At 36.9% G+C, this 14,150-nt stretch overlaps 1 protein-coding gene across 50 annotated transcripts in view; it reads left to right on the top strand.

The window, feature by feature from the left end:
• Positions 1 to 14,150, top strand: part of ANK2 (ankyrin 2) — a 677,994-nt gene that overhangs the window by 627,837 nt on the left and 36,007 nt on the right. For all 50 annotated transcript variants that reach the window (XM_070047718.1, XM_070047717.1, XM_070047713.1 and 47 more), the window contains 7 exons: positions 243 to 397; positions 3,165 to 3,376; positions 4,002 to 4,206; positions 5,379 to 5,475; positions 8,420 to 8,648; positions 10,140 to 10,265; positions 12,635 to 12,757. In XM_070047718.1, coding sequence (XP_069903819.1) covers positions 243 to 397; positions 3,165 to 3,376; positions 4,002 to 4,206; positions 5,379 to 5,475; positions 8,420 to 8,648; positions 10,140 to 10,265; positions 12,635 to 12,757 — 1,147 coding nt within the window. The remainder of the gene's footprint in view (positions 1 to 242; positions 398 to 3,164; positions 3,377 to 4,001; positions 4,207 to 5,378; positions 5,476 to 8,419; positions 8,649 to 10,139; positions 10,266 to 12,634; positions 12,758 to 14,150) is intronic.

Raw genomic sequence — 14,150 nt, 5'->3', positions numbered from 1 at the left:
CACTCAGAGGGAAACATCATTTGGCTTAAAGTAGCAGCATGTACCTGAGGATTGGTGCTCCTGAGGTGGAGTGCCACTGTGCGACCCTCTGCTAGCTAATGGGCTCTGGAGGACAGCCCACCATGTCCCTGTCCCTAGAAAGAGAAGAATTCCAGGTCACTTTGCAACAGACCACGTGGAGGTGCTTGTCCTGCCATTGGTCAGCTCCTGTCCACACTAAACGTTCTGCGTTACCGTGTCAGGCCTGTGATCGTGGAGATCCCTCACTTTGCGGCCCTGCGAGGAAAAGAGAGGGAGCTGGTTGTCCTGCGCAGTGAGAATGGAGACAGCTGGAAAGAGCATTTCTGTGAATACACTGAAGATGAACTGAATGAAATCCTTAATGGCATGGATGAAGGTATGTGCACATTGAGGCTTTTAAAAGAAATCTGAAGTGGAAGTATGAAAATGATGTGTTTCTGTCTTATGACTTAAGGGTGTGTGCAGGCACATATAGTGTGTGTGTGCATCCTGTGTGTTATTTTACCATGGTGATAGAGTGTTTTGTTCTAGTGGTGAGTTAGAACACACAATACATTTGCCTATTTTTATTTTTGTAACATTCAGGAAAACAAAATCCTTTAAGATAGTAAATACTTCATTTTAATAAAGAGACACTGTATGTTTCCATCTTAGTGTAAACCTTTTTGAACCTACAACAAGATAGAGTAAATACAAATATTATTTAATGATAAAATGAACTGATATTGGATAATTATGATTTTTTTAAAAAGTTTAACTTGAAAAAGTATTAAACTTTCTGTTAGAAAACTTACATTACTCACCACTAATACATAATAGGATAATACAAACACATTTTCTATTTAACTTTATATTATTAAAGAGGTAGAAAAAAGCTTGTTCAACCTTCTACCAGTAATTACAACAGGGATGTAGCCAGGGTTGGCCTGCATACACACACATACGCCTCTAGCTGAGAATCTTAGTTTTCCATTAGAACTTTAATCTCCATAAATCTCAAATACGTCTAGGACTGTTAAGCCAGATATTGAAATATCTCAGTTTGACTAGATGGAAGTCACACACTCTCAAGCCCCGGTAGGTTTCCAAGGAAACTTCCTAGTCCCAATGCCAGGAAGTGCATTCCATTTTAAGTAACTACACAAATAGTTCTTTGCATAAGTGTCAAGAGTATACCTAGACTGCTTCTCGGCCTTTTAGCTAAGATCAAGTGTGAAGAGTATACCTAGTCTTGTACGAAGCTGGACACTGTTTATCAAGTTTATCAGTCTGCCATGCGTACGTACTGGCGGTAACTTCAGGTGGCTCATGAAGAGCAGAAAAGAGCCGGACCACAGTTCCTTGAGTACCTCTTTCTGTATCCTACCAACATCTGAACCAGGAAGTCCAGCCTACCTCATCTAAGTGGAAGGTGGAGGAAGAAGTCATGCCTGTAGATATATATGTCAATATCTTCCAAGCAAGATCAAAAGATCAGGACTCTTACTGAAACATCCTGTTCCTTGCCTTATTTAGAAGCTTCTACTTTTTTGGAACCCTTTATTTTGCTAGCACTTAGGGTTAAGTTGTTTTCTTATGTAATGTATACCTGTCATTGACAATGCCATGAGCATTAGATTCTTGTCCTTGGATGGGATCCACTCATAACTTTCTATATATGTAAAGCTACAATGGTAAAAAATGATGCTAAGTCTGTAACATGATTGATGGTATTACATATTTTTCTAAAGTCTAAACTTAATAAAATGTAGTTTTAATGAAGAAAAACTGCATTTAAGGGCTGCTTTTGAGTAAGCTTTTATGAACTACTTGAGAAAAATAACTTTATAAAAAGAAAAGGGTTTTTTTTTTGTTCACAGTTGTAGAGTCAGGTCTGTGATCAAGAGGCCTCGTTGGTTTGGCCTCTGATAAAGGCAGCAATGGTGGAGGATGGACAGGAAAAGGATCACATGGTAAGCAAGGGAGCAGAGAGGGTGGTTGTGCCCAACTCAACTTTTACAACCAACCCTCTCACCAGAACTGCATTCCAAGGCCATTCCCCATAGAACTAAGCCTGTACCACTAGCCCCACCTTCTAAATATCATAACTGGATGAAGTTTCCACCCTCCAAGTACATTAATGTCTGACTTAGGGGTATAAAGTCTGCATAAATTCAGGAGCCAAATCATGTTGAAACTGTAGCAAAGACAAAAAGTAAGATATGTGCATGTTTACGGTTGTATTTGGAAACATACTCTTTTGTAAGGATCTGCTTGTATTTGCCAGTGTATCAGTCTTCAATTATATATGAACAGATCCTGGGACATTTGGGACTTTATTGCCTAGTGATGCCTAGTAGTCAAGAGAAACATAGTTTATTTCTGCCTCAGGGATGAATAATAAATGATTTCTATAAATGAAAACGTTCCACAATTCCCTCAAATTCAGTGATCCATCTTATTTGGATTTCTCTGTTCTAAACTCATCTGACTTTTGTATTGCCCTGTATCTCTACATTAATGTAGTTTAAAAAGAACCCATGGTCTCCTCCTCTTGATGTTAGATGATATATTTGGTAACTAATGGCATTACAGAAATACTGAAACCCTGAATTCATAGTAAATGATCTACTTTTAGATCTGCAGTATCTATCTCAGAATCAACCACCCCCCTGACTTAAATCCATAAATATAAACTTTACCTTCCCCAAACAGTTTTTATTTCTGTACTATCCCACTGACAACCACAATAATTGTCTTTGAGCTAACTTTGAAATTTGCAAAGTCCATACACCATTTATTCTCTATCATATGAACTGAGAATAGAGCAGGTTCATGTTCATTCCAGGTTTTCCCTCATACCCTCTCATTTCCAAAGCCCTGCATTACTGAATCTGGAACAAGATACTTGTCTTTCACAGTGCCCTAGAAAGTCCTAGTTTATACAAAGGAGGAAAACATGCAAGCTAAATGCTGACAGGTCTTGAAAGATTGCATCTTTTATTTTATGTTAGGATAACCTTGCTTTTTAGATTTTCCTTTTGTCAAAAAAAAAAAAAAAGTTTTACCACCACATCTGCTCTGTAAACCATGCTGATGAGTTTGATAGAATGCTTTTAGAAGGAAATCCTTGCTATACAAAGATGACTCATTTCTTATCTCAGTGCTGGATAGCCCAGAAGACCTCGAAAAGAAACGAATCTGCCGCATCATCACCCGTGACTTCCCACAGTACTTTGCGGTGGTGTCTCGCATCAAACAGGACAGCAACCTGATTGGCCCAGAGGGAGGCGTGCTGAGCAGCACCGTGGTGCCCCAGGTGCAGGCTGTCTTCCCGGAGGGGGCACTAACCAAGAGAATCCGTGTAGGCCTGCAGGTATGGTCATGCTAGACACAAATGATCTTATCATGGATTCTAGTTCAGTGATTAAAAAATTATCTCTTCAAATGAGAAGTAAAATGTCAAAAAATCAGGGGCAGATATTTTGCCTAGTGGTTAAGCTACTGCTTAAGACAAGGGCATCCCATAATGGAGTACTTGGGTTGGGGGTCCAGCTGTGCTTTCAATTCTAGCTTCCTGCTATTGTCACCCTAGAATGAAGTGGTACAGACTCACATAGTTGGGTCCCTGCCCATGTCAGAGACCCGTGTCAGAGACCCCTGAGTTCCTGGATCCCACCTTCAGCTGGGCTTAGCTCTGGATGTTGCAGGCAGTTGGAGAGTGAACCAGTAAATAGAAATGCACATTTGCTCTCTCTCTCTCCCTCCTTAGCTTTCAAATTCAAACAACAACAACATATTTTTTCCTGGGTGAGCAAAATCTACCATTGGGGATCATAAGTCAACAAGTTTTATGGGTGCTTAGTAATAACACTAAACTTATGATTGCCATGTTTGAAGTCAATCAAATGGGTAATTAGGTAAAAAGTAATGCTTCAGATAAGACATTTGGCATTAGATAGAGTAAGATGTTGTTTAATATTTTTCTTTACTTTGAAAAGGCTCAACCTATGCACTCTGAACTGGTTAAGAAGATACTAGGTAACAAGGCTACCTTCAGCCCTATCGTCACTTTGGAACCTAGAAGAAGAAAATTCCACAAGCCTATTACAATGACCATTCCTGTCCCCAAAGCTTCAAGTGATGTCATGCTGAATGGTTTTGGGGGAGATGCACCAACCTTAAGGTTACTATGCAGCATAACAGGTGAGCCACATGTGACTGTGTTAGTAGAGAGTAATAATGTGCCTGTAGGGTTATATGCATTCATTCACGAAAAGCATCTTAAATAACTAGTGAGATCAAAGGTGACAGGAAATGAACTAATATTTACAAAATAATTTTGGTATTTCAAACATAAAGATACTTTATATTCTTTGTCATTTTGTTAAAAATTTTATATAAGGTATACAAACTTCATGCATTTCATATGTACAAATTTAGGAACATAGTGATTCTTCCCACCCTACCCTCTCTCCTTCCTGTAGTCCCACTCTTCTTCCTCCTCCCCCTCTCCCTCCTGTAGTCCCACTCTTCTTCCTTCTCCCTCTCCTATTTCCATTCTTATTTCTTACTAAATTCTATTTTCAGTGAATTTTAAACTCACAAGATTAACCCTATACTAAGTAAAGAGTTCAACATATAGTATGAAGAAAAAAAAAACAAACACTGTTCCTCAACAGTTGAGACAAGGACTGTGCAAAATCATCGCATCTGTCGATTTAATCTTCAATGCAGTCCTATAAGAAAAAAAACCATTTTGCTAGGAAGAAAACCAAGGTTGAAATAAGTCAACGACTTACTCAAGTTATGCTAAAAATACTTGGCAAATTTGGGATTCAAACCCAAGTACAGTTTTCAACCTTTTTATTGAAGATATTACCTTCTTTCTGCTGAGGGAAAATAATCAGCAAACAATTATACCCAGTAGTTCCAACCAAAGTGTGCTTAGAATTGGTTGTCTTTAGCTATTGAACTAGCTTGGGAAAAAACAAAATAAAGGCTTTTAATGATTTCACTGATTTTAGGTCCTTAGTTGGTCGAAGGATCTTTTAAAATAAGCAAATGTATATAATTCAAAATTACCTAGCAATTAGAATGAAAGCTTCAGGATGTCAGGCAGAGAACAGAACCCCTCATGAGCAGTTACTCAAATAACCGCCCTCAAATGTCATTGCCTGAGAGGTGGTGTCTGCTGTTTGTTGTCAGTGTGTCATTTTTTTTTTAGCATGTTGTTTTTAGTCATTTTGTTTCCAATGTATCATTTTGAGGGATGGGCCGGATTATACTGGTGAACACAGCCAGAACCACAAAGACTTTATTTTATCATCTGGAGTCTGGAGTTTTGCTTAATTTTTTCAACAATCCTATTATTTCAGGTGGAACCACCCCCGCTCAGTGGGAAGATATTACAGGAACTACGCCATTAACATTTGTCAATGAATGTGTTTCCTTTACAACCAATGTGTCTGCCAGGTATGGTTTATCATTTCTCAGAACAGCCTCTATGATATTGTCTCCCTTCCCCTTAAAAACCCTATCTTGTCTTTTATTTGTTTCTTAATTCATTAAAAGTGATTTTTTTGGTTTAATTTTGAATGTGGCCTGCATTTGTTTAGATATTTTAAAGGAGACCCACCAGCAAACCCAGCAGTGACAAAGCAATAAAAAAGTACTAGCAGTCAGATTAAGATCCAGGGAAAATGAATGAGTGTCTGACTTCGCTGTTCCCTGCTTCAGCAGTCCCTGCTTGTTTTTCCAACCCCAAAGGTCTTTTGGATGATAACTTTCCTTTTGTCAACAAAGTAGTCTGAATTACTTTCACATGGAAGGATAACAATAGCCTCAAACCCACCATGGTTTGTTAAATGTCTTAGAAGTTTCAATGGCTCTTAAACATCTTAACACATTTACTTACCACCCATTTATATATTACACATCTTTAAAAAGCTCAAAGTATCTGATTTTATTGTTTATGTCCACATTAACTAAATTTGTTTAAATTACTTCCCGTTTTTAGGGTCTTTCCTTTAACAGCTAAGCATCTTCATATTTCTTTGTGACTTAAGTAGGCCAAGAGGAATTATGTTTATTTTATAGTTGAGAAAACTGATGTGGAGAGTACTTAAACCATAAATTTCTTTTCAAGGAGGGGAGGACTAGAAAAGCTAAAAATGCAAGACTAGTTAAGATCAATGCACAGTAGCAGTAGCTAGGTGTGTTGGTACACATTTGCAGTTCCAGCCACCCACAGGGCTCAATCATTGAGATTACAGTTCTGTGTTTCCTTATGTTCTGCCAATCAGGTATATGTACTCTATTGTTAGGAGATGACAAGTTCTGAATAAGAGTAGTAGACTATAGATATTACAAGAAGTCACCGGGGGTGGGGCGGGGGTGGGGAGGAGGCAGGCAGTGGTAGGTAGAATATCCAAAAAGAGGTGACTTTTTGAGATATATTTTAGAATTTAAGAGGCACATAAAAGTGAAAGGAAAATAACATGAGCAAAGGTGCAAAGACAGAAGGTAGACAGTGTATTGGGGGATAGCAACAATGATGCTTGTAATCTTCAGAGATAATGCTGAAATATTTCAGAAATATTCAGAAATAATGCTGAAATATTAGTTTACATCATTGTTTATGGAAGGCCTTTTAGGTTATATCAAGTAAAGAATCACCATGTATTTATTATGTTTTTTATGCAATTTTTATTTGGCAGTTAAAAACATACAAAAAGCCTCCCAGATCTATATGAAATGAAAAATGCTACAAGAAATAAAATTTAAAAAAAAATTTATGGTAAAAGAAAATCAGTTATTTTGTGAGAAGATATTTAAAAAATAAGCAAAATAAACCAACTAAAATATCACAAAACAGAAGGAGTTATTATACTAATATTTTAATTCCCAGACAATTGAATAATAAATAAAGTATGGTTGAATCAGTAGAATCAGTAAGTTAATTCTCAGCGCTTGCCATGATCCAGGCACTATTCTGAACCTTACAGACATTATGCTAACTAAATTAAGCCAGACAGAAAAGGACTAATATTGTAGGATGCCACTTATACAAGGAGTCTGCAAAACAGCTATGGAAAATGCATGTTAAGAAAAAATATATGGTTGCTAGGGGCTGGAGTGAGGGTGCAATTGAGAAGTCAATGTTTAGTGGGTGCAGAGTTTCTATTTGGGATGATAAAAAGTATTTGGAAATGGATAGTGGTGCTGATTGTGCAACTTTGGGAATGCACTTCATACCACAGAACTGTACACTTAAATGTGGTTAAAAGGATAGATTTCATGTTATGTATATTTTTGCATTAATAAAAAGGAAGAGGAAAGATAGAAAAGGATATTGGGAGAAAGAAAGGCTAAGAAGATAAGGAAATCTCAGGAATGTGGAGAAAAGTTTTGAAACGAGGATATGGAATAAGCCTTTGGGAAAGTACAAATATCAAATGGCCTCTACGTTCTCTGTGAAACTATCTTTCATGGGACCTGGAGTGAGGGGGAAGCTCAGGGTTTAACAGTTTTACTGTACTGGGGAAAAAAAATGAGCAAAAAGTTACTGTGTAATGTCCTAGGCTCAGCCAGCTCTGGGAGTCATCCAGTCGTGGAGCCAATAGTTTTCTTCTGTGAATTCTAGTACTAGTTTGGGGGTTGAGCCAACATTTGTGACTAGAGAATTTCTGGGAAAAGAGTGATGAGAAGATGAAAAGCTAAGTAGATTCTGGTGAAAGAGTTTCTGGAAAAGTAACGAAGAACAGACTAGGCGGCCAGTGTGGGTGGAGAAATTAAGGAAAAATCAAAGCTCATACAGCAAGATCTCTGTTCTTGTGGCTGATCTTGGTCTTACACCCTTTAAGGATTCTAAAACCCTGCTGAGAGAGTTCAAAAGATTGTGTACACAGAAGAGTGTCCAAGGAAGAAAACTACCAACACAACTACAAATCCAAAGGCACTCAAAAAGTTTGTGCAAAATAAAAGATAAATTTATCTCATTGCAAAAGAATTTTGAAATCCATTCAAAAGGAGGGTCTTCAAGAAGTTCATTGAAAATACTTATTTTGAAAAAATTATGTGTATATTTCACAACTTTGCACATCAAACTAAATTTATCTTTTAGTCCCATTTTCCATGAATTTCGAAGTGTCATCATATTTAATAATTGTCCTTGAAAACCTGCTATACCTTTGTCTCCGCCTCTTAATCCATTCTGCCTTCCCGTCTATTCTTCCACCTGTCCTGCCATCTCTATCTTTATTTTCCTTTCCTTTGGCGGTCATTCATCATCTCCCTCTCTCCCTTTATTCTTTTCCAAAAGGCATTTGATGGCCACTTTGGTCATTTTGAAGGAACTGATTTTTTTTCAAGTGATATACTTTAAACTTTAGATGACTCATTTTTATTTCCTTTGTAGGTTCTGGCTCATAGACTGCCGACAGATCCAGGAATCAGTTACCTTTGCATCACAGGTGTATAGAGAAATTATCTGTGTACCTTATATGGCCAAATTTGTAGTGTTTGCTAAATCACATGACCCCATTGAAGCCAGGTTGAGATGCTTCTGCATGACTGATGATAAAGTGGACAAGACCCTTGAACAACAAGAAAACTTTGCTGAGGTGGCCAGAAGCAGGGATGTGGAGGTACTGTATTAAAAAATAATTATGCTGTGTTGTGATACCTTTCTAATTTTTTAAAAGATTTTATTTATTTATTTATTTATTTGAGAGTTAGAGTTACAGAGGGAGACAGAGGGAGGGACAGAGAGAAAGGTCTTCCATCTGCTGGTTCACTCCCAAAATGGCCACAGCAGCTGGAGCTGGGCTGACCTCAAGCCAGGAGCCAGGAGCTTCTTTGCAGTGTTCCACACAGGTTCAGGGGCCCAAGTACTTGGGCCATGTTCTACTGCTTTCTTAGGCTATAGTAGAGAGCTGAGTCAGACAAGGAGCAGCAGGAACACCAATTGGCACCCATATGGGATGCCAGCACCGCAGGTGGAGGCTGAGCCCACTATGCTACAACCCCAGCCCTGTGAAACCTTTATTAATAGATTATATTTCAAATAGAATTTAATAGAGTCATAAAAATATTCATTTGTATCTACATCAGTTTGAAAGTCAAGATATTAAATTAGCTGTTTTACACACTTTGGACCTATCCAGTAGTGATGACCTCAGTTGTATTTGAGAAAGTGAAAGGATATCTAGGCCGGCGCCGCGGCTCACTAGGCTAATCCTCCGCCTAGCGGCGCCGGCACACCGGGTTCTAGTCCCGGTTGGGGCGCCGGATTCTGTCCCGGTTGCCCCTCTTCCAGGCCAGCTCTCTACTGTGGCCAGGGAGTGCAGTGGAGGATGGCCCAGGTGCTTGGGCCCTGCACCCCATGGGAGACCAGGAAAAGCACCTGGCTCCTGGCTCCTGCCATCGGATCAGCGCGGTGCGCCGGCCGCAGCGCGCCGGCCGCAGCGGCCATTGGAGGGTGAACCAACGGCAAAAGGAAGACCTTTCTCTCTGTCTCTCTCTCTCACTGTCCACTCTGCCTGTCAAAAAAAAAAAAAAAAAAAAAAGAAAGGATATCTAAAGATTATTTGGGTAGAAATTGTGAGTTGTTTATAAACTCAAAGTATGTGACAATAACAGCTTAGTTGTCTCTAGCTTTCCTTGCTATTCTTTTTATTCTTTTAATAGTAAAGAAAACAGACTAGGAATTAAATCCTTTTCTGTAAATGCTGAAGTGGGATATACAATGCTTTTCTGTATTACTTTTTCTTATTTCAGAATTTTTCATTACTGTAGGTCTTTGGATATTGAAGTCTAGTTATCTAATTCATAGCAATATCCAAAGCTATCCAATCAAATACTTTATCTATGTATTGATTTTGAGGGGTGTCATGAGGCAATGTTAGAAATAAAAAAATCAAATCCCACCTAATATTTAAAGATTCCTTTTAGTAGTGAGAAGAGGAAGTGCTGGTATGTGCTGTGCCAAAGATAAGATAAAATATAAATTAGCAAATTGAAGATTGTTGGTGTATATTTTAATAACTTAATATTTCAATAAGTACTACCACTTCTTTGTTTAAAGAAGTTGCAATCACAGCTATTTTATTCTGTTTTGTTTCTCTATTTTTATCCAGGTATTAGAAGGAAAACCCATTTACGTTGATTGTTTTGGCAACCTGGTGCCACTAACGAAGAGTGGCCAGCATCATATATTCAGTTTTTTTGCTTTCAAAGAAAACAGACTTCCTCTCTTTGTCAAGGTAATGTAGATATGGAAATTACTTTTATTAAAATCAAGAAAGGATTTGATTTCCTTTGGTAATAGAGAATATTCACTTTTCAGTCAGTCATTTCCAGTGATTCTATAAGATACTGTAGTCCTGGAAAGTAGCAGTTTTTATTTTTAAAGTTCCAAGTCAATATTAATTTTTTATTTACAGAATATTTTTAAGGAATAAAATAAGGAGAAATAACAGCCAATTCCTTCACTAGAAACAATATCTATCCTCTTCTAAACATAAAGGGAAGTCAACATTTTCTTTACTATTATTGACTTTAAATATTTATGCTTAGACTTTAAAAATGTGTATGAATTTCACAGTTCTGGAGACCAAAGTTTTCTAGGGACAAGTTTTTGTAATAACATATTTCAGAAGATCTAGGTTGTTACGTAGGCTAATAAGAAATTGTCCCAGATAGAGCTATAGACTAGAAATACTTTCATAAATTTATTCAAGAAACATCATGGGGATACCTCAGTGAACCATGAATTTGTTGTCTCTATTCAGAAACATTAATCCAAGTTGAGGATGTAGCAGTTGTACATATAAGTTTCCAGTTGTGATGAGGACTCCAGCTGTATGAATGAGACTGTTTTCTAGCCACTCATTTTCTATCCTGTGTCCAGTTTATTTCACTAATCTAAAGGTTCTAGTTTTCAGTCCTCATAAAGTTTAAGCTGGTCTTCCTAGTTTTTTTTTTTTCTAGTTTCTACTTCAAGCTAGTAATCCCCAAGCTGTTCATTAGCAATGACTCCTGTCACTGTTTTAACTTCGCATGATTTTTCCAAGCATGCGGTAATACTTGTATGACATACTAACTGAGACCTTTTACTAGGTTTTCCTAAGATCTCTACTTCATTATTTTACTAGATTTTCCCAGGTTGTCTACTGAGCGTTTCATTGTGCCATTTAGTAGAGTCCCTGGGAAAATATAGAATTAGTATGTGATCCAAAAATTCTGCTTTTAGGTATATATCCAAAAGAATTGAGAGCAGGATCCCAAACAGTTACTTGCACACCAATATCCTTTGCATTATGTACAATAGCCAAAAGGTAGAAACACTACAAGTGTCCACTAACAGATGAATGGACAAACAAAATGTGTTATACATATATATAAAACACATATATACATATATAGCATAAACATATATATTATGTAATATATACATGTGTAGAGAGATGATGATAGATACAGATATAGATATATAGATAAATTATAATTTAGCCTTTAACAGAAATGGGATTATGATATAGGTTGCAGTGGGTTTGAACCTTGAAGACATATGCTAAATAAAATAAGTCAGACCCCAAAGGGCAAATTTTGTATGGTCCCATAACTATGAGGGATCTGGGGTGGTCAGATCCATAGATACAGGAAATAAATGGGTGTTTGCTAGAGGCGGGTGGAAATTGTTTAATGGATAATTTCAGTTTGGAAAGAGGAGTGAGTTCAGAAGATGGATGGTGGTAATGGTTATATAACAAAGTGAATGCATCGGATACACCTAATGCCGCCAGACTGTCTACCTCAAAATGGTTAAAATGGTAAGTTTTAGGTTGTTTATCAATTACCACAGTTTTACAAAGCAATGAAATCTTTGTACATGCTGAACTGTGAAAACATTAGGCTAAGTGAAATAAACCAGGTAGAAAAATACAAAAACTGTGTAACTCCACTTATTTAAGATAACTAGAGTGGGCAAATTCATAGACAGTAGAATAGAGGCTGCCAGGGACTAGGAAAAGATGGGAATGGGAGTTGTGTAATGGGTACAGTTTCTGTTTGGAAACCTAGATAATGATGATAACCACATAACTTTTGGAATGTGCTTCATGCCACTGCATTGTACATTTTAAAACAGTAAATAAATATATGATGTCTATTTTGGCACAATTTCAAAAACTGAATTCAAGTTTTGGGGCTGTAGCGTAGAGTGTGATAATTTGTTAATAACAATGTGTTACTTTCTCGAAATTTATTAAGAAAAATCTTAAGTATTCTTGCTCTACAAAAAAAGAGTATAATTATATTAAGCAATAGACATGTGACTTAGCTTGATGGTAGTAACCATTTCTAATGTGTGCATATATCAAATCATCACACTGTAGACCTTAAATATATACAATTTTGTCAATCATACTTCAAAATAAATCTAAAGAAAAACTGAATAAATTTTTTTAAAAAGTCATTCTTAACAGTAACAGGAAAACAGAAAAAGTTAGACTTTTGAATCCTAACTTAGCATTTGCAAATGAATTTTATTTTCTCCTTTCTAATATCATCTAACTAAAAGAAATAGTATGTATTAGATATGGGTGAAGCATGAATGTCATTCTCGTTCAAGGTACGTGATACTACTCAGGAACCTTGCGGACGACTATCATTTATGAAGGAGCCCAAATCCACAAGAGGCCTGGTGCATCAAGCTATTTGCAACCTCAACATCACCCTGCCAGTTTATACAAAGGTATTGTAAAATTGTGCTGAGTCCAATTCAGGCACTGTTGCAATTTCAAATCCTCCACTGAATGCAAGCCCATATAAGAATCATATCTGGTTCCCTTTCAAGCTTACAGTTTTCCCCTTAAGTAAGGAAAAAGTAGTTTTGCCCTTATTTTGCATTGAATACATTTTCACAAGACCATTCTAAGATTTAACTCTGTGACCTAATTTTTGAAAATAAAATAAGTGACTTTGTCCATTATTTTTTACGTGTTCTACTGAGACTATACTGATCATTTTATATTTTTGCTAAAATAATTACCTGTTGTTCTTGCAACCTATCCCAAGAGTATTCAATTAAGTCTTCAATTGTTTTAACATTATTAGTAGAAAATATCACCATGCTATAAGGAGTGGATTTGAAACATTGTTTGAAAAAGGAGGCTAGTGCTGTGACACGGCAGGGTTAAGCCACTGCATGTGACACCAGCATTCTATGTGAGTTCTCATTTGAGTCTTGGCTGCTCAGTTTCAAATCCAGCTCCCTGCTAATGTACCTGGGAAAACAGCAGAAGATGATCCCTGGCACCCACATGGGAGGCCTGGATGGAGTTCCTAGCTCCTGGCTGCAACCTGGCCCAGTCCTGACCCTTGTGGCCATTTGGGGAGTGAATCAGAGGATAGAAGATCTCTTTCTGTGTGTCTCTCCCCTTCTGTCTGTGAATCATCCTTTCAAATAAATAAAATGAATCAAAAAAAGAGAAAAAAATCATTACTTTCTGAACCAAAGTTTATCTACCTTCCCCTAATTCGTAATTCCTTGAGTACTTTGACTAAGTCAAAGAAGACAGTTGAATGAGTTAAATGTTGTGGATAACCTCTTTTTTATTATTTTTGATTGTTTAACCAATATACTTTGTTTTTACTCAGATGCAACATATAGCAGTGTATGGGTGGGTGCAGCAAGTTGTCAGTGTTGATAGTATGGGTAGGGGAGGGAGTAAGAGATGACCATGAAGACCTGGAGGAGAAGTAGGGATATATTTAAAATCCTCAATCTTGACTCCATAAATTCCTGCATTAATTTCCCCAGCAGTTTTGTCAAATTATATATTTTCCTAATTACTCTTATAAATAAAGATTAATCACACAGAGAAAAGCTCATAGTATTATTTTGACTTTATAAATTCTTACAAAATGATAAAGAACAGAATAAAATGTTATGCATACAAGAGATCTTCAAAAAGCTCATAGAAAATATATATTATGAAAAACCTAAGTACAAATTTAAATACTTTTTGCGCTAAAACTTATCTTTTAATTCTATTTTTCATGAACTTTTTGAAGTAAGCTCAATATACATATTATTCTAAGAATGCCAAATAAGAACCACAAATAAAAGTGTACTCCATAGACAA

This window comes from Oryctolagus cuniculus, chromosome 8, assembly GCF_964237555.1.
Source record: "Oryctolagus cuniculus chromosome 8, mOryCun1.1, whole genome shotgun sequence".
In the NCBI taxonomy this organism is placed as follows: Eukaryota; Metazoa; Chordata; class Mammalia; order Lagomorpha; family Leporidae; genus Oryctolagus; species Oryctolagus cuniculus.
The sequence above is the reverse complement of the archived record's forward strand: the minus strand, read 5'-3'. Positions and strand labels throughout refer to the sequence as shown.